Source organism: Mangifera indica, chromosome 5 (genome assembly GCF_011075055.1).
Source record: "Mangifera indica cultivar Alphonso chromosome 5, CATAS_Mindica_2.1, whole genome shotgun sequence".
In the NCBI taxonomy this organism is placed as follows: domain Eukaryota; kingdom Viridiplantae; phylum Streptophyta; class Magnoliopsida; order Sapindales; family Anacardiaceae; genus Mangifera; species Mangifera indica.
The window spans coordinates 15,558,025-15,585,640 of NC_058141.1; the positions used below are offsets into that span (position 1 = coordinate 15,558,025).

Sequence of the window (27,616 nt, forward strand, 5' to 3'; positions counted from 1 at the left end):
TAACTAATCATGCACGTGGAACTGAAGAGAGCTTCATATGGGTTTCTTATTCTTTTGCTTCATGACGTATTTAAATGACAAAATAAAACCATGGTTGCAGCTCTCACTCAGCCCATCGATTTCTCTCCCACTAGCCACTCTTATAAATCCTATGTGATCAAACCACGCGCCAACACTTATCAGAGCCACACCACAAGATCTATAGGTTCATTTAGTACTTATCAGCTGGTATATTGGGGGAGCTATCACCACCCGGATGCAGAATATGGGAACAGACGATCCAAGAGTCACGTTTCCGGATTACGATCATCACCATTCTGATACTGAAGTTGTGGGCAATGAAAAGATACCATACAGCGGCCCACTCAGCGGACCTCTAAACAAAAGGGCCGCTAGAAAAACTGCCAGGTTCAACATTTCTGACTCAGCTTCATCGCATGATGAGCCTTACGTTGAGATCACTCTCGATGTACGAGACGATGGCCTGGCTGTTCACAGTGTTAAAAATGCTAATGGTGCTGATAACGATGAGGATCCTCAGCTAACGTTACTTGCTAAAGGTTTGGAGAAAAGATCCTCTTCTTTTGGTTCTTCAATGGTGAGAAATGCTTCTGCCAGAATTAGACAGGTGTCTCATGAGCTTAAGCGTTTGACTTCGTTTTCAAAGAAGCCTCCTCCTCGCTTTGATAGGGCCAAGTCTGCGGCATCTCTTGCTCTCAGAGGACTTAAATTTATAAGTAAGACTGATGGTGGAGCTGGTTGGGCTGCTGTTGAGAGCGATTTGATGAGATTACTGCTTCTACTGACGGGCTTCTTCCTCGTGCACAATTTGGAGAATGCATTGGTACAAACACAACTCAGTAATTTACAGTATTTTTTTTTTTTTTTTTAGAAAGATTTGTTATTTTGGGTTGATGTTAAAATTTTATGGCATGGCAGGAATGAAGGACTCAGAGGAGTTCGCCGGGGAGTTGTTTGATTCCCTTGCTCGTAGATACAACATTATAGGTGGTTCGATCACCAAGGGCCAGCTTCGAGAGTTTTGGGATCAGATCTGTGACCAGAGTTTCGACTCCAGGCTTAAAACTTTCTTTGACATGTAAATGTTTTTTTCTCTTCGTTCTTACCTTGTGTATGTAAAAATGTGTTTTTTCTTTTTGGTGATTGTGAGCTTAATGAATCAAACTTTGAATGAAATGCAGGGTTGATAAAGATGCTGATGGAAGAATCACAGAAGAGGAAGTCCGAGAGGTATGGCTTTGACCTCAAAGAACGTGAAAGCTTAAATAATCCATAGATGCATATGCATTAAAGCAGAAGTTGATTTCTTATGCTCCTTTATGAATAGTTTGAATCTAATTAATAAACTAGAAACAATCTCTTGCAGATTATCAGCCTCAGTGCTTCTGCAAATAAACTCTCGAATATCCAAAAGCAAGCAGAGGAATATGCAGCTTTGATCATGGAAGAACTAGATCCCGATCATCTAGGATACATCATGGTAATAGAAAACAAGAACTTATAAAATTAATCTCAAAGAATGTAAAAGGTGGAATTTTGACGTTTAGACTCTCATATGGTTGCAAATTTTATATTTCAGATCGATAGTCTGGAAATGCTTCTGTTGGAAGCACCAAATCAGACTGTTAAAGCTGGAGGGGAGAGTAGAAACCTGAGTCAGATGCTGAGCCAGAAGCTAAAGCCTACAAATTTTGACAACCCAGTGACAAGATGGTGGCATAGCACCAAGTACTTCTTGCTGGATAATTGGCAAAGAGTTTGGGTATTGGCACTGTGGATTGGAGTAATGGCAGGTCTATTCGCATACAAGTATATTCAATATCGAAATAGAGCTGCATATGAAGTAATGGGACATTGTGTATGCATGGCCAAGGGCGCAGCCGAGACTCTAAAGTTAAACATGGCTCTAATTTTGCTACCTGTTTGCCGAAACACCATCACATGGCTCAGGAACAAGACCAAATTAGGAGTTGTTGTTCCATTTGATGATAACCTTAATTTTCACAAGGTAATGTCAAGTCAAAGCCATTGAAAGATTCAAAAGCTGAAGCAAAGTAAATAGCAAATGTTTTTCCTTTCAGGTGATAGCATTGGGGATTGCATGTGGAGTTGGTATACATGCAATTTATCATTTAGCATGTGATTTTCCTCGTCTGCTTCACGCAAGTGAAGAGAAGTATGAGTTAATGGAGCAATATTTTGGGGATCAGCCTAAAAGCTACTGGCATTTTGTGAAGTCAGTGGAAGGAATAACTGGGATTGTGATGGTAGTATTAATGGCAATAGCTTTCACTCTTGCTGCCCCATGGTTCCGGCGCAATAAGCTCAAACTCCCCGAGCCCCTCAAGAAACTTACAGGCTTCAATGCCTTTTGGTATTCCCATCACTTGTTTGTCATCGTCTACACTTTGCTCATTGTTCATGGATATTATCTGTATTTGACTCACAAATGGTACAAGAAAACGGTTAGTTTCATTCTAACCGTAATTTCTCACCATCTTTACACTACTTTCTTTCGTTAATTTGGTTGATTTTAAAGCCTGAATCAATCATCTTTTTTCTAATAGACCTGGATGTACCTGGCCATTCCGATCATCCTTTATGCCTGTGAGAGATTAATTAGGGCACTCAGGTCTAGCATCAAGCCTGTTACAATAGAAAAGGTATTAAAAAAAAAAAAACATGATTTGAATGCGTATGCACACATGGGTTGCAGTACTGATATATTCTTGTGTTGCAGGTGGCCATTTATCCTGGAAATGTTCTGGCACTTCACATGTCAAAGCCACATGGATTCAGATACAAGAGTGGCCAGTACATGTTTGTCAATTGTGCTGCTGTGTCGCCCTTTGAATGGTAAGCAATGACAAAAATCTCGTAATTATAGTTTCAATAAAATTTGGGTTTGAGACCTAAAAGTGTCATTTTAAGAATAAAATCTTGAATTTTTTTTACAATAATTGCAAAATTAATTACTAATTTAAAGTTTTATTGTGATTAATTTGGTTTAAAAATATAACCCAACTCTTTCTCTTTATGAAAAAGAAAATCTAGTAATTATAATCTTCACAGCCAACTTGAAGTTTTGATTCTTATATTGTTACTGCTTGGTTTGTTGACATCCAGTGGTGAATTCACATGTCTACAGGCACCCATTTTCCATAACTTCAGCCCCTGGAGATGACTACTTGAGTGTCCACATTCGAACTCTGGGGGACTGGACAGGACAACTCAGAACAGTATTCTCTGAGGTAACTCATTTCTTAATTAGTTCATGGGTAATTAATTTATCAGTTGTTGAATTTTATGCTATATATATATATATAAAAGGTGTGTCGGCCACCTCCTAATGGAAAAAGTGGACTTCTGAGAGCAGATTGCATGCAAGGAAGTGACAATCCCAAGTAAGTCTTTTTCTGTTTATGTACTTTTAATCTTTATCAGAATTGAATTGGGATAAAAATAAAGCATACTGTGCATCATCTTAATGAGATTCCATGTGGGAAGAAGTGATGAAACCAGAGGCCTATCTAGCAGTAGTTCATGGAGATAATGTGACCAGAAAGAATGAGGTCAGGTTCTAGATAAAGTGAAAATCACTGTTATTGAGATACAGGGAAGCTCTCACAATTAAACCACCCACTGTGGAAAAGTTGCATTTATTTATTTGCTTTGCATTTAGAGCAAGGGATGTGTGATTTCTATCAAAATCAATTTTAACCAATTTTTTTCTTTTTGGGTAAATATTATTTTGTTAAATAGAGAACAAATTTTGTTAAAACTTTACTGAGAAAGTTCACACATGTGATCTTGTCACTGTTATTCTCCCATTCCTCCAATAATTGTTGTTGTTTGAGAGGTGATCGGCCAACCACCTTTGTCCTTCTTGAAAAGAACGTTAATGTCCGGGATTTGTCATAATTTGATGGCCTTGTCTTGTTATGGTACCATATGCATTCTTCATTACTAATTAATCTAATCTTAAACAGAATATTAAAATAATAATAATATAAATAGTATTATCTTTTTGAAAACAAAGCATACTCAAATTTAATTCAACATGTGGGCGCCTTGGATACTTCCAAATTGTCGTTGGTTGTTAATCACTCTTAATAATTGAGCAAAATCTTTGAAATTTATTAAATTACAATAATTTCAAAGATTATAATGATGTTCTTTCTATAATATAGATGTGACAAAACTTATTATAAAATACATGTTCATGATTCTATCTATTATTTAAGATTTTTTTTTAACAGATTTTATTTGTTGAATAAGACTATCTCTTGGTTATCTCTCTCTCTCTCTCTCTCTCTCTCTCTCTCTCTCTCTCTATATATATATATATATATATATATATATATTTATTTATTTATTTATTATTTATCAAACTATTTTATTTTTCATAATTAATTTCAAAATTAACAATCTAAATCATCCAACAGTTTCCCAAGAGTGCTGATCGACGGTCCATATGGAGCACCAGCACAAGACTACAAGAAATATGAGGTGGTTTTACTGGTTGGACTAGGAATTGGAGCAACCCCAATGATAAGTATTGTGAAGGACATAGTAAGCAACATGAGGGCCATGGAAGAGGAAGAGATTGCTTTAGAAAAAGGAGATACGACTACTCCTAGTGCTCTACAACAAAGGAGAAGAGAACAGTTCAAGACAAGGAGAGCATACTTTTATTGGGTCACAAGAGAGCAAGGATCGTTCGATTGGTTCAAAGGTGTGATGAATGAAGTGGCTGAATTGGACCATAATAATGTGATTGAACTTCATAATTATTGTACTAGTGTTTATGAAGAAGGCGATGCTCGCTCTGCTCTCATTTGTATGCTTCAATCCATAAATCATGCTAAGAATGGTGTTGACATTGTCTCCGGTACCAAGGTCAAGTCCCATTTCGCCAAGCCTAATTGGCGCAACGTCTACAAACGTGTTGCTCTCTATCACCCCGACTCCAGAGTTGGTAAGTCCACTGCCTTTCTTTAAACATTCAAGACATAATGAATAAAATAAAATCACTTCTTCTAACATAACCTCACTCCCTAAAACATAATTTTGAGTTTTTTTTTTTTTAAATTGATTTTGACGACAATTTTATGCAATGTCTATGTCATAAATTTGCATAATTTTTACAATGTAGGATTTGAATATTTATGGTGTATTTTATAAAATACAGGGGTGTTTTATTGCGGGGCACCTGCACTAACACAAGAGCTCCGCCAGCTGGCGTTGGATTTCTCTCACAGGACCACCACCAAATTTGACTTCCACAAAGAAAATTTTTAATTTCAAATGGAAGTGAACCAACGAAAGGTCCAAGTGCCCACCAGACAAAGACAAATTCTCCTCATTTCCTCCATTATTATTATCCCACTCTCTCTCACTCAGAGATTCTGGCCTCGCCTCTAGCCTATAGCCTATGTTCATATAATCTAAAATCATATTACCGTGTCTTGCTACAATGAATTTTTAATTGATTTTGCTTTCAAATTACTAATAAATAAATAGTGAGATATAATGCAGACAAAAGATGGTGGGTTGGTTGAGTTGGGTACAACCCACCGCAAGACTCGGCGTTTTGATTAAGAAATGGTCGTGGCTAATGTCATGCTGACTTACGTCTAGTGCAACTAGTTCTGATCCATTCTGGCAGGCAAAATGTACACTGACAATCATAAATTTTGGAATTGTTAGCTGAACCACAAGCACTCTGAAACGTAGTAACGAATTGAATAATTAGTTTGTTGTTATTTGACATCTAATAAATCACACAGAAAATTATGCGGTAAGATATATCTGTTAGGAATTTTTTTTGTCTGATAAATACTACCCATTCAAATTTTGATAGGCACATTATGAGATAATGTGGTAAGTTTTGAATTAGATTAAAAGTGTACGACTTTTTCTCTTGATAGTTTATATATAACAAGCTTGTCTTTGAGCAAAGCTAGTCAAAACTTTCCCTTAGAGCAAAATAAAAGTTGTGGTCTTTGACAGATACTAATTAGGAAAACTCAGAGCCTTAGACCTTGTTGTTTCTAGGTTAAACAGGCTTTAACATAGTTAATAGGCAGTAATACAGGCCAACAAGTTTATGAAATATGGAACACAATGAAACCCAACTGTGGTGAATTATCTTCTTGTAATTTTGTTTCAGCATTCACTAGAACATTATTTCATATTAACACCATTGCCCATATGGTTTCTGTGTGTTGACACTACAAGACTGAAAGAACAGAGAGAAATAGTCAATAGGAAGAGAAGTAACCACACTGACCTCATGGAACTTCTGTACAAGTGATCCCATCTTGTGCGAAAAACAGACTTTTTTCATTTATGTTTCCTTTTTAGCCTCTGGAAATTGGGTTTCATCAGCTGACTTGAAGTCATTCCTTGGTCTGTAGATTGACTGGGCTGGAAAGGAATAAGAGGCGTCTTCATTGTCACGCCAGTGTCTGAGATACTGCTACTTGTGCTAATAGGAGAAACTGCCTTTGTTTTTAACTTCCTGGGCACTTCTAGTCTTTCTAATATCCTTGATGTTTTTTCATCCAGCTGCCTATTTATATCTGGTGGTGATAAAACTGACTGACTGAACTTGGGTTTAGTTATACAAGTTGGAGAATATTTCTCTGGGATTTCACTGACAACCAGCTGCTCCCACTCTTCAGTAATACTAGTACCAGTTTTGACTTCTCCAGTGGTAAGATCAATCATTGGTTCCTCACGCACGACTATGGCATCTACATCTGAATTTAACTTTTCTTTCACTACTGAAGAATCTGATGGAGTTTCAATTAGTTCCAGTGTTGTCTCATGCAATTTAGGGGGCACGGACCTGAAATATTCATGTAAATGGTACAAGTATCAGAGAGTTCCTCTAATTCACGTCAGATTTCAGTGAAGCGAATATTCGTGCAATTGACTATTTTATTGAGGCAAGACAACATATTTCTTAGGATATAATGTCTCATGGTTGAATGATTCTTTCCAGAGAACTGAAAGCAGATGGAGAATATAGTTACCCAAATTGCAAGCTCTCCTTAACCAGTGTGTTAAGTTTTTGATGGAAGCCTCTCTCATATAGGAGAGGATTGTAGTCTCTTGATTCTATCTGCCAGAAACTCGGAAAGTAGAGAAGGAAAAAGGATTATAGACAGAACAACATGAATATGACAGCCAACACCAAATCATAATTACTAATTTCTTGAAGAGAATATGAACAAAATATACAATAATCATAGAAAGAAAAAAATAGAATCAGTAGTTAATACTCATGAAGCAAACAGTGAGGTAATGCACATCAAGCTTATGTATGCGGCCATTATTAGAATGTAACCCATCTGAGATGAATCAGTAGCTTCCATAGCATTTAATCCAATCACATGCCTAATAACTTGGTAATTGGTAGATAATATTTTATTTTCTCAGAATTTTGGTAGAGTAATTCTTCAAGGACATGTTATGATAAAATAATCTCTCCAAAGTCATTCTCCACACTACAGATTCAAGATAATGTGTAACAACAGATTTTTTTCAGTTTAAGTTTTTATTCAGTTACTTGCATATATAACAAGCAGCTCATAAACCAGACATATTAACAATAGGAAAACCTGGACAATTTTGTCCTGTATTACTATAGTCCTTTCCACCAGTGAGTGGCTTTAGCATAACGTATTTGAAATTCATGCAAAAGGGTAGGTACTGCTAGTAGAGAGAATAGTTTCAAGTTATGAAGACCAGATTTAACCTTTAATAAACAGGTTTGAATGGAAAGCTCAATCTCTTTAGGTACTGAAGAATCAATAAATCTGTTGACATCAGGGGCAGGCAAGACTTCCTCTGACCCTGCAAGGCGCTGCAAGTTTTATAATAATCTATTAACACAGATATATCAGAGGAAATTGGAGGAAACAGACAGAAAATATGAACCAGAATATTCTTTGAAAAAAAAAGGTTGAATTATGCAAGAACTATGAGGTAATAACTCTCTCACGTGTATTCTTTTGAAAATAAATCCATGCTTTATCAGCCCGTAAGGGAGAAGCTGAGAGTTTTACCCTGAGAAGCATTGGCCCATTATCTGAAGGTTGCAGAATATAGTAGCAGTAGAAGGAAGCCTTCGTCATTGATTGCATATTACAATATGAACAGCATATCAAACCCAGGTCCAGCGAATGTAGAGCATTGCAAAGGCCTTGAAATACTGTCCATTTATAGCCAGACCCAGGAAAATGAAAGAATTAAGTAATCCATGGAAAAGAACTGACATCCCAGGATGTTGACATTAAATTCAAATTTTAGAAACTAGACAAACTTCAAAAATCTGAGGGAATTGTTTCATTAAACATTCTCACAGCAAACCAGGAAATCAAATAAAGGCTTCCACGCACGTTGAGCATTCAACTCAGAGTGATCTATTTCACCCGAAGCAGTTTCCATCTCATGACAAGCTGATGGAGTTACGACATAGGAGGCCCCAATTATAACACCTACGTAAATATGCCAGAAAGGGAATTAATAGTGAAATTAAAGACCGTGTCATAGCTGTTCCTCTAGAGGTAAGCCTTTAGGCGTAGGCATGCTTCCAAAACAGTAAGCACAATTCTTTCACATCACATTGAATTTCCCCAAGAAGCAATATGGTTGAAATTTAGGAAATAAAGAAAGAGGCCTCCAGAGTGACAAACAAGCCCAAGATATTTACCAGTTTGAACATAAAGCTTCATGCTAGAGATTTACCTTCATCTAGAGACCCCAGAGGAGTCTTCTCCACAATTTTGAATTCTATGGGTAAAGAGACTTGCTGGAGCTTCATAGAGCTCTGAAATGATGGCATAAACAAGATTGTGTTTTCTCCAACCTTCATAGAGTTTTCAATTACATCAAATTTTCCCAGACCATGGCCAGTGACTGGACAAGAAGGTCCTTTGATCCCATCTTTTACCATACTGCCTAACTGAATGCCATGGCACCTGCAAGTCTACAGGAAACACACTGAATGAGGGGTTTTTTTTTTTTTTTTTTTTGCACTGAACTCCACTACATCACTTTTCTTGTATAAAATACACATATATCATAATTACTTAAGAAATTTAACATAATTGGATTTTGCTAATATTGAGTTATTTATTATGCTTACATAATTGGCTTAGATAACCTACGTAAGTTTGGATTTTCCAACTTCAGATGGTACTTCTGAGCCAAAAAATAAAATAAAGTGTTTTGATGACAAGGATCATGCATGACTGCTAACATTTAAAAGGTCAACAAAGATTAGAAATACCTGGCAGGGACTAAACTCATCAATGATTCGATTGACTGATGCACACAAGTTGCAGTATATCTGGTTCACTGAACCGAAAAGGTTGTTCTTAAAGACAAAACGAGCTTGTAGTGGTTCTTCCGTGTCATCCTTTAAATCATGTAGCCATCTTTTGACCATGCCACGAAATACTTTCACGTCTGCAAATATGTTAATACATTAATACTACATTTAAGTCATTCATGAGAATCATGAACTTCTGAAAACTAAGGATTGGCCAACTATGTTCATATAGTTTCTTTACATCCTCTCTTGCTTTTAACCTTTCTTCATATGATTCTCCATCAAAATTTTTAGGAAAGCACTGTACCTGTCGGTGGGAAAAGCAAATCATCCAAAGACCATATGATACGGAATATCAGTCAAGCATCTGAATTGATGATATGCCTTCTGAACTCTAGTATAGCATTTTTTCCATGATAACAGCAATACTAATCAGTCACTATCATAAAACGAAATAAAGCTATGCAACTTTGATCAATATAGCCTTTTTCAAGATAAAAGGATCTTTCTTAATAATCAGAGTGTGTCCTATACGGTATGCAAGTGCTTAACCTGGAAGATACGTTTGAAATGAGCAGTTATCGAGATCAGAGACACATCTAAGAAAATTGTTGATATGCTCCTGCATATCACCAAGATGGCTTGATTTTTGCTCAAACAATACGAACTCAACTGTAACACACTTATCTGCTGCGTCCTGTTGAAAATCAGCTTTAAACTTACCATAGCAAGGAGCTACAAATTAGAACGACAGAAAAAAAAAAAATTTAAAACAACGTCAACATTCAAATTCACCATGAGAGTCTTTTCCAGGGCAGAGTCTACATTTTCAGGTAAACACGAACTCAAGACTATCACTTTCCTCATAATATCTTTATCTCCCCAAGAGTACAACACTTGATCACTCAAAACAATTGAAAGTTTTACATCTGTTACCAATCACCAAGATAATTCACACAAATAAAAAAATAACACTAATTTAATTAAAAAATAAAACTAGAAGAAAGAGAAAGCTACTAACCTCGACAACAGATGGCTCCAGAATCTTTGATTTCAGGTAAGAACTCATCAGTAGGCAAGTTGTTAACAGCGTGGTGGAAATCACGGAGACTGAAGTTTCCGCTTGGTCTGTATGCGATTTTTAGCTGTTTCAAAATAATTCATTTGAATCCATTTTTTTGTCTTTGCAGTGACAAGTACGCATACTTATTTAACATTTGAATTTATACATCATTAAAATTTACATATACATAACTTAATTAAAAATGAAAATCATGAAAAAATGTGATATGTATATTAAAAATAAGTTGCAGAAATGCTATTATGTTAGTTTATATACACTCGAGAATTACAAAATCAGCTACGTCATCGGAAGAAGAAATGCGTTTGTTAAAGAGGTAGCACAAGCCGATTCGATCACTGAGAGAGCTTGATTGACACAAAGACGGTGAAATGGCGTAGAAATTAGCAAGTTGTAGCAACAACTGTTGAACAAAAAACAAATTCAACAATTCAGTCAATCGATCGAGCATTTTCGCATCCAACATAATTGTTAGATAATCAAATCAACAATACCTGCTTTAAGTCTCCGAGTAATGAAGGTGAAAGACTACGTAAATCTAAGACGAAACACAACATTACCATTTCTCTTCCAATTCTCTCCCTCTCGTTGCTTTATTTGACGCGAAATAGTTTGGCTCGAAATTTGAATTCAATTGCTCAACGTTTTATGCACCCACTTGATCTTCTAATAATTATTTGGGCCCAATAATTTCCAAAACCCCGAACCGTCCCTGGATGATTCTCGTGGATTTATCACTTTTCTATTTTGGGCTGGGAAATTTCAATTTTGTAATGTAAAATTTAGAATTAAAATAATAAAATACTTGGTTTAAAAACAAGAATTAATTAGCAAAAAACAATATATTGTTGCTAAATGAATAATTTTTTAATCATTTATGTGATAAGATTTCTCATCACCAGATAATATACCTAATTTAAAGTTTTGCTAATAATATATTACGATAATAACGATGAGGATGGTTAATCAATTCTGATTTCTTTCATGGGCAAGCAAATGTCGCGTGGTAGATTGCCTTCTCGGATAAATGATGTCTATCCACAGGTCAAGTTTCTGGTAGATGCTGTTTGAAGAATAATTAACCCACAATTATAACATATGATTTTGTGAATTCAAATAAAGCTGGAACCAAGAAGGCAAGATTTAAAAAAAAAAAGGTAATTTGAAACAAACATAAGATATTTTTTAACATTGATGCTCACAATTCAAGCTAGACCAAAATACTCGAACAGTCAAATAAAAATTTATATGTTTGTGTCTTTATGATAATTTATAAGCATTTAAGTACAAATGTTCTTTCATGAGACAAACACATAGTATTTCTGTGATTTACTGATTGAAAAATTTTGAAAATGTTTCATTAAGGATGTGATCATCTTCCATTGTGGAAACTGAGATTAATTTCCTTTTAAGCTTACTGATAACCTCCGAATCTAGTTCGAACATGGCACCGCTGATGCTAACCAGCCCAGGATTCTGGCTGTTAAACACTGAGAAAACAGTTGCAAATTCATAACCAATGTTGAAGCAGAAGTGAAGTAGCCCTTTGGGGATCACAAACACATCTCCTGCGCCAAGAACCGTTTGGAAAAGCTTGTTTGAGGTGTCGACAAAACCGGCTATCACAACGCCTTTGAAGACGAAGAACAGCTCAGAGGCTCTGGGATGAGAGTGAGGCATTACAAGACCATCCAGGTCAAGATCAGTTCTTCCAATTGAAAGGCCAAGAGTGTTAAGGCCTGGGAAATCTGCAGCAGTGGTAAGGATCATCGAGGACTGGTAAAAGTTGTCCGTGTCGCCAGGATTCTTCAATTTTGAGGACTTAAAATCCGAAGCGATGATGGTGGCTGGATCCTTACACGGGAAACCATTGATGAAGATTGTTTGTTTCTCAGTTGTAGCAGTTGGGCAGGTGTCCTGGAGGCTACCATTCTCTGCAAAGCAGACGGTGATGCAAGTGAAGCAGATAATGCCAAAAGGAAGTTTGATTTTCATTTTGTTTTATTTTTTGGGGAAGGCTTGGTGTTAAGTGATAATGAATGTCCTTGTTTGATCATTTATAATTGCTTTTATATATATATGCAAACGTGTTGCAGAGATTGCAAGAAATTGAAGTTACTTTCTGAGACTTGGAGTTTACTGCTGGATTAAGAAGAGCCTTGCTTTAAAGAAAGAAAATCTCATATCAGTTGTTAAAATAAGGAATGCTGTCAATTATTAGAAACCCTGTTCCTTAGATTATGACTTTACCTGGATTGAGCTTCACTAAATGTGTACACATTAATATATTAAATTCAAGTTGTCGATGTTAACCATAACTGTAAAATGGAGTTTCATGGTGATATTAACATGGTATCTGAGAATAAGTTCTGAAAAACTTTACCATACAAACAAGAAAGAAAATATCTTGGTTTACAAATTAAAGTTTCTTTCTGCTGCTAGATTCAGACATCTCTCTTATCAAACAACTCAAATTTGTGCATGGCGATGATGCTCTACAAGAAAGTCCCTAAAGAAAGCAAATACTAGTCTCATATAAGCGCAGGAATGCAAGAAAATATAGTCAATTAAAGATAACTCCATTCGTTTCAGAAATTGAAATACTAGCATGGTCAGACGGGGAAAACTAAGATTCAACAGTGTTGTTTTCTCTACCAAACTTGGAGCAACAGTGGCGTAAAAACTACTTAAATCTACAAGTCGAGACCCTGTCCAGCAGGGAAAAAAAAATTGAGCCTAAACAGAACCTAAATTTGAGAAGTCTCCAATGTAGCCATAGAAAATGGTACAGCAGCACAGATAGTTGTGAAAACTCCTATGCAGTGTGAATGTTCATTCACTAGTGCCATTAACAGTAGAGCTACATTTCTTCTCTGAATCCTGTGAGGAAGCTATTGTTGATGGTTCATCTGGACAGGTAAGAATATCAGAGACAAATTTTATGAAAGAACAGAGCCCACCCAAGAAGTTATGATCAATAACACCTCTACCCTCCACCACGTGTGCAAAATCCAAAAGTTTAATTTCAGCACCTGAACCCCTGCCTTTCAACAGTGACTCCTTTTCATAAACCATTAGAACTGAACAAGAATTGAAATGATAAATGGTTTGATCTTCAAACCATGCTTTGAGCTCCAACAATTGTGCCAGTATACCAGTGGAACCACCATAAACAGTTGGTGCAAAAGCACAGTCTGGGACTGATTTTGAATCAGTAGGTGAGTTAGATGAAACAAACTTTCTCAGGACAAATCTCACATCATCTGCAGTAAATGCTTGGACAAGCGTCTTTTCTGGCTTCCAGAATCCTGATTCTTTGTTTAGATATACCTGCAACCCAGATAACCTAAAACCCAATAACAAGCTGGTGGTTTCTCCGTCCTTCTTAAGGCATTTCTGGATATAGTCCTCAGATGCTTGAGGGTACCATGTTCTTGAACCAATCTTAATGTCTATGATGGATGGAGTGAGATGTTTCGATACAAGATCTTCCATAACCAGGTGGGGACGGAGGCCTGATCCATCAGATGCCTCTAAAAATTGAGTTCCATAGAAGATGGGAAAAAACCTGCGGATGTGATCAGGGATCATTTTATTGGAGGAAAAGGATGTGTAAAAAGCCACCTCAGTGGAACCACGTTCATCATCCTGGAGGGGCTTGTAGAATCGCCCTGAATCATCTATAAGGGGTCCAAGGTTTCCATCATGGGCTTGGTGCCCTGCAACTTGATGGTCTGGGATCTTAAGCATAATGCAGCTAGTATGAAGAATCCTACAAATAAAAACAGTGTAATATTTCTTCACCTCAAAACGTATAAAATCCCTGATACAGATGAAAAGCCACAAACTCTTTAGAAAAAGAGATATAAGAAATGAAATGTTCACCTAGGCGAAAAATATAAATCTACACCATTTATTGACTGTAAAACTGCTACCTAAAAGAGAGAAAGATAACCGTGAGAAACAGCACTTTCCTAGGAAGCATTGACCAGTCCGTGTTTATGTTGAGGGGAAAATACAGTCTTTACCGATCAAGCCTCATTCAATGAACAGAGAGCTAATAACCGAATCGTTTTAGAAAAAAAACTTCAAATTCAGAAAAGCAAGTTTCAAAAACAGTAATTGTCAGATAAATTAAAAAATTATTTGACATATTTACAAAGAGCTTCAAGAGTACAGACAATTTGACATGACCACATATCATACATGTAAAGCATATATTTATCAAAGTATTAAAGAGAAAACATGGAAGTAAGCAAAATTTGAGAAGTTAGCAGATCAGGGACCATTAATAGAATATAAATGAAGTACCCTTAGCAGACAATAACAAAATGAATTGGGATAAAAATGATCACCTTTAATGATGAATTTAAGTTTTCCCAGAAGCCAAAATGAATCTTTTGATTAAGTAAACAATCTATATCTCAGATTACTTGAAAACAAGATAAACAATAACCTTAAACACCTGCAAACAAATAATTATCAGATTAAAAAAACCCACAAAAAGATATAAATGCAATGGCATTACAGCAAGACCTTAAGAATACCTTTCGTAAGCTCCCAAACCAAAGAAGCTGTCCACTTTCAAAAATTACTATTATCTTATTCTATCTAATAAGAAGAACTCAGAATCAGGTGTCCGTTAGGTTTAAGGCTTTTATTTTTTTATAGCGTTGGTTTTTATACGTAGAAAGAAGATAACAAGGTCAGAAGCTTGAAGTTAGATCAAAAGATGATTGCTGAGTTTCTAGTTGACTGACTGCTTTTTGCCCTTTAGATCTGGTTTTGAGATAAGAACAGTGAATCCAACTACCTCTCTTTTTTATTATTGTTTAGGAGAAGTTAATATATTAAAAACTGACAGTTTGCTCCCCATTTTATGAATTTAGAGGGGGGAAAACTTTGAAAAATTCAAAACACCTACCCATCTCCACGGTGTCAGCATGCGAATTCGCAAGGTGAACAACAATTTTGCATGGTGACACTGCCAATTACGCAAGTTGAGATTTTACTACTTAAACTTCATTTTTCAAATCTAATTTCATCATAAATCAACTCTATATTTATTTTAATATAAAAATTTTAAGAAAATTAATCTAAAACACCACTGAATTAAGTTATTTTATCAAATATTTTAATTTGAAACCCTAACCTTAAAACACCCAAAAATTGTATCCAATCACCTAAATTTTCATACTAAAATATTAAAATATGATAAAAATTGATTTACTAACTTTTTAAACCATTTTGGTGGCCGTACCCGTAAAGCTAGCGAAATCCACCGAAAATTGTCATGGCTGGCTTTACGAAATTTTCTGCTTTCACTTCATTTTTACTAAAGGGGTAGTTTGATCTTTTCACATTGAAATGGCATTTTTGTCAATTACGTTTGAGTATTTAATTTAAGGTCAAAAACTTGTTCTCACCTAAAATTTAGGGAAATTTTAAAATTTTATTTTTTAACTTTTAAAAATTTAAATACTTATTTATAAGATAATTTTTGTTAAAAATTTTAATTAAAATTAAGAATAAAACAATTTTTATTAAAAAAATAAAAATTTTATTATATTTTTTTCATAAATTTAAAAATTACAATTTTTCTCTATCAAAATTTAAAAAATAATAATTTCTCTTTATAATTTTTCTTTTTTTCTCATATGATATTTACAGTTGATGCCTTCGTTGGAAATACAACTGACTGGGAAAAGGTTTGCTTGGGAAATCTTGTGGGTTTGCCGGTAACTGTTATTCCTACTGGATTTAAAGCTGTATCTAATCCGCCAGACGGTGGTACTCAAAGAAGAACTGCAATCACTACTGGCATTTTTGCTTCTCCTAACCATGATCACGTTGTAAGGTTCATGCTAACCTCTATCTGTATTTACCGTCTTCTTATACGTCCAGTTATCAGTTTTTCATTTACAATGTCTGATCTAGATGGATACCCTGAACCTCCTTGTATAACCTCCTCTTACCTTGCTTCATAGAGTAAAAGAAAGGCTTGGCGCATAGCCTATGTCATATCCAAAGATCTGAATTGTTCTTTGGTTGTTCCTCTGTGCAGGCTTTGGCATTATCAATGGCTTATCAATTAGTCACAGATCACCATAAGCAGCGCCCACCTATTGATGATCTAGGGCCAAATGAAACAATCTCGAATCTGCCCCCAGGTGCCATGCCTCCCAGAGTATTGCATCTTTGAAGGCTTTCACCAATATTCATGTTAAGTAAGAGGAGATAAAAACTCCATTGAAAGAAGAGTTTCTGCATTTAATGCTACAATGGAAGCTGTAATGGTAAAGAAAAAAAAAATTATTGAATGTGGTGTTATTCATATGGATAATCTTCCAGCACTTGGAAAAGTTGATTGAAAAAAGGCATTTGAGCATGATTCACATAAACGTCTCCCTACCTTTTAGATGGTCCAATATTTTCTTTCAGTCTTTTGAACAAACTATTCCATCAAAGATAAATTGATTCTCATAATATACGGAACTTTTTTGCAAATGAGATCAAGTTATCTGCTCATTCATAAACTACCAAAAAAAGGAGAATAATCTTTGAAAATATACGAGGGCTCTTTTTGTTTTTCATTTTTCTTAACATAAAATAATACCAAAGAAAGTAGGTGTCTGTCTGAGTGTGAAAGTTGACGGCTAAAGATGGTAAGTTAACGGTACAAAAGTAAAATGGTGTCATCTCGTACTTGAGCTGTTATTCTAGATTGAGATCCAATGCCCTGCCATCTTTTTCACAACTTCCCTCTGCCACATCTTAATTCTTGTATTTTTAGATATATTTCAAATAAATAAATAATTTATTTTTTGTTTATTAATATATTAATCAGTTGATTATAATATCATAACTATTAATTACTTACACGGAACATTAATTAGAATCAGGCTAAAAGATAAAAACGATATTAATTATTTGCAGCTTAACTTTCGTAATTATCAAAAGTTTAATAATAATAATAATTATTATTATAATCTTTTTACTGTGATTGAGACTTTTTGTAGTGCAATTAGTGTTGGCCTAACCAACCAGCCAACCATATTTGTATCTCGTGGTATTCTTCGTAATTTCTTGAAATAGTAAGGGTAAGTTCAATCTCAGCTACTTTTGCTCTCTTGTTTATATGCACCTGTTTAGCACATTGTCTTGTCCTCTCTTCTTTCTCTGATCCGCCGACCGGCTCTCTATAAATCTGTCTACTCTTCTCTATTGTTATTCATTCTAAATTATCAGTTACAGATTTATCTCTTCTTTCACTTCTTTTTTAGATCCGTAACGCACCGTTTTAACTGATCCAGGTAGCTTAACGAATGTGAATAGAAAAATTTCCTTTAGTTTTCATTCAGATCTTGGTTTGTTTGACTTTTGGCGATAATTCTTTTATTTTATATTTTTAGTTTTTGTTCGTTGAGATTTAATGTGTGATGATTGATGTATGAATTCGCGCGTACAGATTTGCATGCGATTTGAAATCAATGTTTTTGTTTTCAATTTTCCGGTTCTGCGTTTATTTGATTTTGTTTTGTTTTTTATTTTTGAAGTTTGTGTTTTGATATCGATTTCGCTTGATCGAAGAATTAGATCGAGTTTTGTTTTTATTTTAGTTGTTGGTGTGATCAATCCTGCATGTTCTGGTTTTTGAATGTCTTGATTTGTTCTTTTTAATGTCAATTGTAAGTGTTTTGTGAAGTTCAATGAATTGAATATGGCGGATCTGATATTATTTTGTATGCTACTGGTTTAAGTTTGAATTTATTTTTCGAAATAATTTTAGTTTTTTTGACTCATTAAAACTGTATTTCCAAAGTATAGGAAACAAATTAGTAATGTAATCAATTGAATCCATTTTCTTTCTTTTTTCTTCTAAATTTTATAGTTCGCTTGCAGATCTTTGGTGTGAGATGGCGGCGCCGGCAGCAGGGGGACAATGGTACAGGGGAAAAGTGAAAGCAGTTCCATCAGGGGACAGTTTGGTAGTGACGGCCTTGTCTGCCCTCAAGGCTGGACCCCCACGTGATAAAACCCTCATTTTATCATCTATTATTGCTCCTCGGCTGGTAATTTTACAATTTCTTTACTTAGCTTATGTATTTATGTTGGAACTTTGTTGAAGGAATCAGATATACTTTGTCAAAGGTTTTCAGAAGGTCGAATGCTTGTGAAAGGAAGGAAGTTTATGAGTCATTCTGGAAATATACAAGTTCAGTCTTATATAGTAATGGTCTTTTAGTTCATATTCAATGATGGTCAGATGATAATAAGAAACTCTGGTTGAATTATAAATTCTTTGTTAAGAATTATTTGAATTTCAACAAACTCCATGAATGTTAGTCAGATTGCTGATTGAACATGTTTTTTTCATGATTTCTATATCTTTTTTGTAGGCCCGCAGAGGAGGCATAGATGAGCCATTTGCTTGGGACAGCAGAGAATTTTTGAGGAAGCTCTGCATAGGAAAGGTTATCAGTTTTGTTCTGTTTTGGTTGTTGTTAGTTGATCACATTAATTTTTTCGGATAGCATAACCAAGAGTTGCTATATGCAGGAGGTCACTTTTAGAGTGGATTATACTGTAGCCACCATAGGCAGAGAATTTGGAACTGTTATCCTTGATGATAAGAATGTTGCAATGTTGGTTGTTGGTGAAGGCTGGGCAAAGGTTAGATACGTTTTTTGTGGATTTGGATGATTTGACTGTTGCTTTTGCCCAGGGTATTCACTAGCAGAACTCCGTTCTATGCAGGTCAAGGAGCAGGGCTCCCAGAAAGGTGAAGCAAGTCCTTTCCTTGCTGAATTGCTACGCCTAGAGGAGCAAGCAAAGCAACAAGGTCTTGGCCGCTGGAGCAAGGTTAACTTGTTTCCCTACCTCCTACTTCCTACTTCCTACTTTTTTGTTCTGCTGTAAATATGAAGTGCTGCTTTCTGTCCCTTGGATATAATAATCTGACCTTGGGTACTGATCCATTAAAAAACTGAAAGTTGTTCCTTGAAACTTGGAGGATTTTTTTAAAAAATCTTAATGTGGTGAAGGAACTCTTTCATAGTAAATCTGTATGAAAATTTGAGCTGATTACTTATTTCTCGGCTGAGAGAAAGAGCACATATTTTAAGTTGCTTGTTTGATTATATGAGAATGTAAATATCTATACCTGGTTACTTTGAACTAGAGTTATTTGGCAGTGTGTTAATTCTGAATGACTTATTTTGAGCTTGCTGGGCAAAAAATTAACGGAGCATGCATTCTAGTATTTCAAAGCTGTTGATTACTTCTGTTCTATCTTCTCTTATACAATTGGTTGAAGTTGAAGTTTCTATGTAGTTTTTTTTTAGATAACCAATCATGAATGATATGGATAAAGGAAAGGAAAAACCTGGGGTCTGATGTATTAGTAATTTTAAAACAGTCTACTATTATTGTATAACAATGAACATTATAAAAAAAAGGTCATCACATTGTGAGTCTGCTACTATTTTGCAACTGAGTTAGTCAGCAGAGGGCTAAATTTGTTAGTATAGTATGAATTCTCTCATCTAGTGGCAGTGACATGGCTTGAGAAGGTAAGATGGCATTGCTGATTGTCAAGGTTTATATTTTCTGAATTAGCTAATTTGTTGCACTTGAGTGTTAGACATGTTGTGAGTGCTTCCTGAGATGTATTGAGAAGTATGTTTTCTCATAAAGTTCTGTTGATACTCCTGGCTGTATTTGAGTTTCAAAAGTGAGGCATTGAACTGTGTTACTAAAACTACATGACACAACTTACTTTGCCATTGAACATTCATTTGTAATAATTTAAGTTATGCATATAGTTTTTACATGGTCAAAATTCTTTTGAATGATCATGTCCTTTGCAAAGTTTTAAAATGGTTTGTGTTTTCACACTCTGGACAATGACATAATGATTTTGTCCTTCCTTAATTATATTATGCTTTTGGTTTCAACAGCCCTAATTAAATATTAGATGCTATATATCATACTTTGTAGAGTATTACTTATCATAGACTTATAGTTTCACCTAAATTTTAAGATTTTCCTTTCTTTGTCCTTCTCTCTTTCTCTTAACAGCTGAAATTCTTAATGAGAAAGGCATAACCATAAATAGTATTTTTTCTGCTCATTCCTTTTCCATGATAACTAGGGTACCTACAATATAGGAAGTTTTTTTAATCAATAAGGTTACTGGTCTGTCTTTTTATCCGTGTTATTACACTTAGACTTACATCAGTCTATATATCTTCAGTTATTAGACCATTTGCTTTGTATGTGACATCTATTAACGTTCTTTCAAGAGTGGCATGTTTGGCAATAAAACATGTAGTTGGAATGACTGTCTGATGGCTGAACGGTCTCTGTATTCCTGGTTGTAGGTTCCAGGTGCTGCTGAGGCTGCCATAAGGAAACTACCACCCTCTGCCATTGGTGATTCTGGTAATTTTGATGCAATGGGTCTATTAAATGCAAACAAGGGGAGACCCATGGAATGTATGGTAGAACAGGTTCAGGATGGAAGCACTGTACGTGTCTACCTGCTTCCAGAATTTCAGTATGTCCGAGTCTTAGTTGCTGGAATCCAGGTTGATATTGTACACCTTGATTGGTATTTTTCTACATGAAAAAAATTCTTTTACACCTTATTCACTAATTTAATATGATTTAATGTCATTTCTCCCATTTGAATTAAGGCCCCCGCACTTGGTCGGAAGCCCACAGCTGTTAGTGAAGTAGATACCACCTCTGATGAGATCAATGGAGATATCTCATCTGGATCTCAAGGTCCTTTGAATTCTGCTCAGAGACTTGCAGCCTCGACCGGAGCAACTACTGATGATCCATATGCAGTGGATGCCAAACATTTTACGGAGCTCCGTGTTTTGAACAGAGAGGTGAGTAAAATACTACTGAAATTTGTCTTCATTGTATTCATACTTTTTGGTCTTAATTCAAAATGGATTATTTGGTAGGTCCGCGTTGTCCTAGAAGGTGTTGACAAATTCAATAATTTGATTGGATCGGTGTATTATTCTGATGGGGAAACCGCCAAGGACCTAGCATTGGAACTTGTGGAAAATGTATGTGCATAGATTTTTGTCTTGCTTTTATACATATGCACAATTTTAATATGACATTGAGGATTGTGATGCTTTAGTGTTTGTTGTAGTTCCTTTTACATTACTACTTAAAGATTACTGTTATATGGGTTGAGGCTTGTTGATCATGACAGATGTTGTCTTTGTTTATTTTAGTTCCTTCTCCACAAGAAAATATTTGAAATGACATCTAAGACCTCTCTAAGTTTTTGTGATTTTGGCCAATTATTACATATTAATGTCACTGGTGATTGAGACAAAATTATTTTTCAATTTTCAGGCTGAGATAAATTTTACTAGCTTTTTAAAATATGAATATGAATTTGAGTGTATCTGGGGCTGTGCGAAGATTGTGTTTCAATACTTTGTGCATGAAAGCCCTTGTTTATGTGTTTGATTTTTTGTCCATCTTGTTGTATTAGTTACCTTATGAAATGAAAGTGAAGGTAAGGCTTGCTTGCACCGTCAATTTCTGCCAAAGCTATTTTCTGTGTGTGAATGTACTGCACTGGTCATTGTTGTACCTTATTTCACACATGCTGAATTATTATGCTATGGGTTTGCATTGATATTCCATTCTGTGGTGATGCCGTTTTCAAGTTAAATAAATTTTGCTTATCTGTAATTAATACTATGAAATACCCATGAAAATTTTGTTGCTTTCTCATGTTTTATATAAGTGTGCTCGTTATAATCACCGATACATTTGGCTATTATAATTTACTTTATCTTGTAACTTAGGGCTTGGCTAAATATGTTGAATGGAGTGCAAATATGATGGAAGAAGATCCTAAGCGTAGACTGAAGAATGCAGAGCTTCAAGCCAAGAAGAGCCGGTTGAGGATCTGGACAAACTATGTGCCTCCAGCAACAAATTCAAAAGCGATTCATGATCAGAATTTCACTGGGAAGGTATTAGCCTCTTCAAGTTAAGGCTACATTATATTCTTTGCTTCATGTTTATGGGTTTCTAATTCAATTAAAATTATTTCCCAGGTTGTTGAGGTTGTCAGTGGAGACTGCATCATTGTGGCTGATGATTCTATCCCATATGGTAGTCCATTGGCAGAGCGACGGGTCAATCTTTCAAGTATTAGGTGTCCAAAAATTGGCAATCCACGCAAAGATGAAAAGCCAGCCCCCTATGCCAAGGAAGCAAGAGAGTTTTTGAGAACACGACTCATAGGCAAACAAGTATGCAACATTATATAATGAACATAATTTGGATTATTGTGGAAATTTTGTTTTATGTTTCTATTAAATTTTTTTGCAGGTGAATGTTCAAATGGAATATTCCAGGAAGGTCCCCAATGCAGATGGAACTATAGCTTCAGATGCAAGAATAATGGATTTTGGATCAGTCTTCCTTCAATCTTCTGCTAAGGGTGAGGGTGATGATACATCTTCAGTGGCTCCATCCAATTCTTCTGGCCAGCCAACTGGAATTAATGTTGCTGAGCTTGTGTTATCACGTGGCTTTGGCAACATAATCAGGCATCGAGATTTTGAGGAAAGATCAAACTATTATGATGCCCTTCTTGCTGCTGAGTCGCGTGCTAGTGCTGGGAAGAAAGGGGTTCACTCTTCCAAGGATCCCCCAGTCATGCACATAACAGACTTGACTACGGTTTGAAACTTAACATAATATATATCTTCACTACATTATCTAGCTTATATTTCTTATTTTGTGTACCATTGAATTGTCACTACAGGCATCAGTCAAGAAAGCTAGAGATTTCCTGCCATTCCTTCAGAGGAACAGGAGAATTCCTGCCATTGTTGAATATGTCCTTAGTGGCCATCGATTTAAGTTGTTGATTCCAAAGGAAACATGCAGCATTGCCTTTTCATTCTCTGGTGTCCGTTGCCCTGGTCGTGGTGAGCCCTATTCTGATGAAGCAATTGCATTAATGAGACGCAAGATTTTACAGAGAGATGTGGAGGTATAGCACACTTTGAAACCCGGTAGTGCCACTTTGGTTTCTTGCCATACTCAGCTAACTCTATATGCATATTTTTACCAGATTGAAGTGGAAACAGTTGATAGAACTGGGACTTTCTTGGGATCTTTGTGGGAGTCAAGGACCAACATGGCAGTGATACTTCTTGAAGCTGGCCTGGCAAAGTTGCAAACTTCTTTTGGCAGTGATAGAATTCCAGATATTCATCTTCTTGAACAGGCTGAGCGATCTGCAAAATCTCAGAAATTGAAAGTAAGAACCAGAATATATATGTGCATTACTGCTGTTGTCTTGTGTTGGTTCCTTCTAATTGAAATGTTGTTACAGATTTGGGAGAAATATGTTGAAGGAGAGGAAGTGGCACCCACCAACGGTTCAGTCACTGAAAGCAACCAGAAAGAAGTACTGAAGGTGCTTGAGATACTATTGCATCATCTATTGTCCTTTTCATGGTTCTTGTATGGTGAATGACTTATCCTGCTTTCCTTCATTTTCAGGTAGTGGTTACAGAAGTTCTGGGTGGTGGTAAATTTTATGTCCAGCAGGTTGGGGATCAGACTGTTGCTTCGATTCAGCAACAACTTGCTTCGTTAAATCTTCAAGATGCTCCTGTTATTGGTGCCTTCAATCCCAAGAAGGGTGACGTTGTCCTTGCTCAATTTAGTGCAGATAATTCCTGGAATCGAGCTATGGTTTGTGCAGTCCTCCTTGTTGATTATGTTACATCCATTATGACTTTCGGCTAATTTGCCAATTACCTCTTGTTTGTTGAGAGGTATCGGGTGGGCATTTAGAAATTTATAAGATGAAAGGTTATACTTTTTTGAGGGGTGCTGATGTGTTTTTTATTCTTGATTTTGAGTAAATTTCAAATGCAAGTTCTGGTCCTGTTGTTCTCTGGCTTATGTCTGTCTGATTTCAAATGCTTAGATTGTCAATGCACCTCGCGGAAATGTTGAATCTTCAAATGACAAATTTGAAGTGTTCTACATCGATTATGGAAATCAAGAAGTTGTTCCATACAGTAACCTAAGGCCTATGGATCCTTCTTTGTCTGTGGCACCTGGCCTGGCTCAGCTATGCAGCCTTGCTTACATTAAGGTTCCTGGCTTGGAGGATGAGTATGGCCCTGAAGCTGCTGAATTTTTGAGTGAGAACACACTAGGCAGTTCAAAAGAATTTAGAGCCAAAGTTGAGGAGAAGGATACATCTGGGGGAAAAGTTAAGGGACAGGGAACTGGGACAATTCTTGTTGTAACTCTCGTTGCTGTGGACGCTGAGATCAGCATAAATGCTCTTATGTTGCAGGTTTGAACAATAACCCTTAGTTTACATGGTACTTCTGTTAAAATATGGTTTCTCTATTTAGTTGGTTTGATGAGTTGTTACTTATAATCTTATATCTTCAGTATGAAGTCTCCAAACTTTAATGTTAAAAAAAAAACTTGGAATATGAAACGCACACACCTTACTTCAAGGAAAAGGATTAGTAATTCTGTAAATGGGAAACTCACACCTGTAGTTTGGTGCCCATTATCCTCTGCAATTATATTATAGCATGTTTTGAATTGTTTTTATCACTTTCTTGTCTAGAGTGCTTAATTTCTCTAGTTTCTAACTGATGTGTTCAATTTTCTAAATTATGTATTTACAGGAAGGACTCGCGAGGGTAGAGAGGAGGAAGAAATGGGAGCCCAGGGATAGACAGGTTGCCCTTGAAAATTTGGAAAAGTTCCAGGAAGAAGCCAAGACTGGAAGGCTTGGGATTTGGCAGTACGGAGATATCCAGTCAGATGATGAGGACTCAGCACCTCCAGCTAGAAAGGCTGGTGCTCGGCGATGATTATAAGTCAACTAGTGGCCTAAATTGAGTTGAAGTATAGGCCTAAGATGAGTTAAGTTATAGCTATGACGAAATTCTCTGTTGAAACTTGTTTAAGTTTTGTCTTAATTTTATTTTTTGTTTTTTAGTTTTGAATTTTTCTTTCTAGTTGAGGGTACAATTTTTTTTACACATGACATAATAAGGTGTACTGCTCCGAGTTTGTCCGTTCTCCGATTGGAGATTTTACAAACAATTTTTGTTTTTAGCCATGTTGTGTATGTTAGTATTGCCCTGGACTATGAAAAATATTGCATTATTTACATGTGAACATGAATCTTTCAAATAGGGGTGGATATGAGTCAGCTGAGCTTGAACAAATGTACGAGCAAGCTTGACTCAAATGACAAGTGGATCAATTTGAGTTTGGTTTGACTTCGATGAATTGCAAATTTGTGTAAATCGAGCTTGTTCTGGTGTGTAAGATCAAAGCTTGAAATCGTAGAGCAAAATGGAAGCTCAAAACTGAAATAGTACACGTACCAAGTCATTACTCATTGAAGCACTTTTCCAGATCAAAGCCTTGATAGCAACTATTTCATGAAGTGGAATTCAGAGTGCCCTGTGGACGGTGGCACGAACTCCTTATGATATATAATCTGTATCATCAAGAAGAGGTTAAATATACACTAATCGAATTCGTCCAAGCCAACTACACAAATTTAATTAAGGTCGTTACACACAGTATGTTCTTCGGCATGGTAACCTCCACAATTCTCTAAATCATTCCGGCAACTGGAATTGCATCTCTCTGCCCGACCAACGCGCTTTCTCCTCTGATCTCCTCTCTTCCTTTAGTCGATTCTCTTTTCCCCACTCATACCAAAATCATAAAAACACACGAAATCTCCTCTCTTCTTTCAATTTTTCCTTTCTTCTCTACCAACACCCACTTATTCTTCTTAAATTTTGTTTCTTTAAAATTCTCGCTATTCCTAGCCAGTTGGTAAAGGCAATAAATGACTTGCGGAAACCTCTGGAGGCCACCAAAGGCTTTGCAATGATCAAGAAACATTCAAGCCTAATTGTTGCAACGAAATGACATAGAAGCCTCAATCTGAAGCAGATAAGAGGCCATATAGTGGTCCCTGGGCACTAGCCGAGGGCCGATAGAGGTTGTCGTGAACCAAGAAATGCAAAAGAAACAGGTATGTTATCTTTTCCTAGTCAAAATCTTGTTCTTTTAGTTGGAATATTCAGGCTATGGCAAAACCCCTTTAATCCAACTTCGGTTAAATGATATTTCTCTTTACCTTCATCTATCCAATACTTTCAAGAACCTAATGCAAATGTTATGTCAGTGTTGTTAACCACTTAGCTTACCTTTTTCTTTTTGATAAGAAATTGTAAACGATTTGTAGCAACTTATAGCCCTACTTCACCGAGTTTCTCCCAAAAAACTGAAGGAGGACTAACTACGAAAAGAAAACTAATCTAAACCTAAGAAAACTAATCTAACTAGGATTAGAATTATGAGAGATGTGTTTCCAAAATAAAACCAATTGTAATCCTAACAGAGAAATTATTTATGATTTTTCCTTACTCTCCATGCTTGGACTACTAGCTGGTTCTCATAAAGAACAAAGGACTCTACATCAAACATCATTTTTGTGTGTCTCATGAGGTTAAGATATCTAGTTTGACCATATCACAAAACCAACTCAGGCAATTACAAGCCTTGTTTTGTTTCAAGCACGATTAACTTGATTAGGATTGCCACAATTTTATTCATACCAAGCGTTCTACGTCGAAGATCCAGTGCAGTATGAGATTTTTTAAACTGGAGGCGGTGGCAAAGAAGGTTTGTAAGCTGGCGGTATTGATGGTGGCCGAGACTTCTTAGGTGGTGGTGAAAAATACAATAAAAATATATGTAACTACTAAATACTTAATATATATTATTATTTAATTAGATAATTTTAAATTTTAAATAAAATAACATTAATAACATATATAAAAACATATCCATTCATTTACGTATAATATTATTCTTAAAAACAAAGACAGAAAGGACAAAATTTTTTTTTCATTTTTCTAACTTAAAAAAATGAAAATAATAATTATACCCTTTAAAAATGGATTTTTCATCAACATAATATGATTTTAAATAAGAAAATATAATTTATGCCATTAAACAGTTAAAAAGTGCTCTTAAGCAAAACATTCATTCAAAGTTCGGGAAAATATCTGGGTTGATACAGTTCTTACTTCGTATTAAAAACCAGA

The 27,616-nt window shown here is 35.8% G+C and overlaps 5 protein-coding genes and 1 long non-coding RNA gene across 7 annotated transcripts; 2 read left to right on the forward strand and 4 right to left on the reverse strand.

Moving 5' to 3' along the window:
* Positions 1-78: 78 nt before the first annotated feature.
* LOC123216823 (respiratory burst oxidase homolog protein C-like) lies at positions 79-5,529 on the forward strand. Its single transcript, XM_044637408.1, is given in 13 exon segments — positions 79-773; positions 776-844; positions 940-1,099; positions 1,203-1,251; positions 1,388-1,501; positions 1,601-2,029; positions 2,103-2,486; positions 2,589-2,684; positions 2,762-2,877; positions 3,170-3,272; positions 3,352-3,425; positions 4,467-4,999; positions 5,213-5,529. Coding segments are annotated over 13 exon segments (2,754 nt in total). The 5' UTR covers positions 79-256; the 3' UTR covers positions 5,323-5,529.
* A 607-nt stretch (positions 5,530-6,136) lies between these two features.
* Positions 6,137-11,225, reverse strand: LOC123216826. The gene is made up of 12 exons (XM_044637410.1): positions 10,940-11,225; positions 10,726-10,848; positions 10,386-10,509; positions 10,160-10,293; positions 9,917-10,061; positions 9,323-9,501; positions 8,779-9,019; positions 8,430-8,528; positions 8,097-8,242; positions 7,787-7,894; positions 7,062-7,150; positions 6,137-6,874 (listed from the first exon to the last, which is right to left on the reverse strand). Exons 1-12 carry the CDS (start codon positions 11,006-11,008, stop codon positions 6,367-6,369), a joined length of 1,965 nt encoding a protein of 654 aa, XP_044493345.1. The 5' UTR covers positions 11,009-11,225; the 3' UTR covers positions 6,137-6,366.
* Positions 11,226-11,656: 431 nt separating this feature from the next.
* LOC123215345 (germin-like protein subfamily 3 member 4) lies at positions 11,657-12,510 on the reverse strand. The gene has a single exon (XM_044635397.1). The coding sequence runs from the start codon at positions 12,438-12,440 to the stop codon at positions 11,775-11,777; it is 666 nt and encodes a 221-aa protein (XP_044491332.1). The 5' UTR covers positions 12,441-12,510; the 3' UTR covers positions 11,657-11,774.
* A 483-nt stretch (positions 12,511-12,993) lies between these two features.
* On the reverse strand, positions 12,994-15,216 carry LOC123215343 (inositol polyphosphate multikinase alpha). Of its 2 annotated transcripts, none has more exons than XM_044635396.1 (3): positions 14,993-15,216; positions 14,801-14,910; positions 12,994-14,217 (listed from the first exon to the last, which is right to left on the reverse strand). In XM_044635396.1, the coding sequence occupies exon 3, from the start codon at positions 14,193-14,195 to the stop codon at positions 13,278-13,280; it is 918 nt and encodes a 305-aa protein (XP_044491331.1). In that variant the 5' UTR covers positions 14,196-14,217; positions 14,801-14,910; positions 14,993-15,216; the 3' UTR covers positions 12,994-13,277. The 2 variants fall into 2 exon arrangements, with proteins under 2 accessions (XP_044491331.1, XP_044491330.1); XM_044635395.1 differs by having other exon boundaries at positions 12,994-14,268.
* A 2,385-nt stretch (positions 15,217-17,601) lies between these two features.
* On the forward strand, positions 17,602-25,602 carry LOC123216612 (ribonuclease TUDOR 1-like). Its single transcript, XM_044637087.1, has 17 exons — positions 17,602-17,758; positions 18,348-18,517; positions 18,845-18,919; positions 19,005-19,118; positions 19,203-19,307; positions 20,828-21,034; positions 21,143-21,343; positions 21,422-21,529; positions 22,289-22,459; positions 22,544-22,741; positions 22,821-23,174; positions 23,260-23,490; positions 23,572-23,760; positions 23,836-23,919; positions 24,006-24,200; positions 24,439-24,816; positions 25,163-25,602. The coding sequence occupies exons 2-17, from the start codon at positions 18,362-18,364 to the stop codon at positions 25,349-25,351; spliced, it is 2,955 nt and encodes a 984-aa protein (XP_044493022.1). The 5' UTR covers positions 17,602-17,758; positions 18,348-18,361; the 3' UTR covers positions 25,352-25,602.
* On the reverse strand, positions 25,440-26,973 carry LOC123216613. Its single transcript, XR_006502260.1, has 2 exons — positions 26,074-26,973; positions 25,440-25,989 (listed from the first exon to the last, which is right to left on the reverse strand). It is a non-coding gene; the product is annotated as an uncharacterized LOC123216613 (long non-coding RNA).
* Positions 26,974-27,616: the final 643 nt, after the last annotated feature.

Bases quoted from the DNA above. Each gene is read 5' to 3' on its own strand.
- LOC123216612 (XM_044637087.1), top strand. From the start codon at position 18,362: ATGGCGGCGCCGGCAGCAGGGGGACAATGGTACAGGGGAAAAGTGAAA. The intron at 18,920-19,004 runs GTTATCAGTTTT...TGCTATATGCAG, and splicing joins GGAAGCTCTGCATAGGAAAG to GAGGTCACTTTTAGAGTGGA. The intron at 23,920-24,005 runs GTGCTTGAGATA...CTTCATTTTCAG, and splicing joins ACCAGAAAGAAGTACTGAAG to GTAGTGGTTACAGAAGTTCT.
- LOC123215343 (XM_044635396.1), bottom strand. From the start codon at position 14,195: ATGCTTAAGATCCCAGACCATCAAGTTGCAGGGCACCAAGCCCATGAT.
- LOC123215345 (XM_044635397.1), bottom strand. From the start codon at position 12,440: ATGAAAATCAAACTTCCTTTTGGCATTATCTGCTTCACTTGCATCACC.
- LOC123216826 (XM_044637410.1), bottom strand. From the start codon at position 11,008: ATGGTAATGTTGTGTTTCGTCTTAGATTTACGTAGTCTTTCACCTTCA. The intron at 8,529-8,778 runs GTAAATCTCTAG...ATATTTACGTAG, and splicing joins TCTGGGGTCTCTAGATGAAG to GTGTTATAATTGGGGCCTCC. The intron at 6,875-7,061 runs GTAACTATATTC...TGAATATTTCAG, and splicing joins AAGGAGAGCTTGCAATTTGG to GTCCGTGCCCCCTAAATTGC.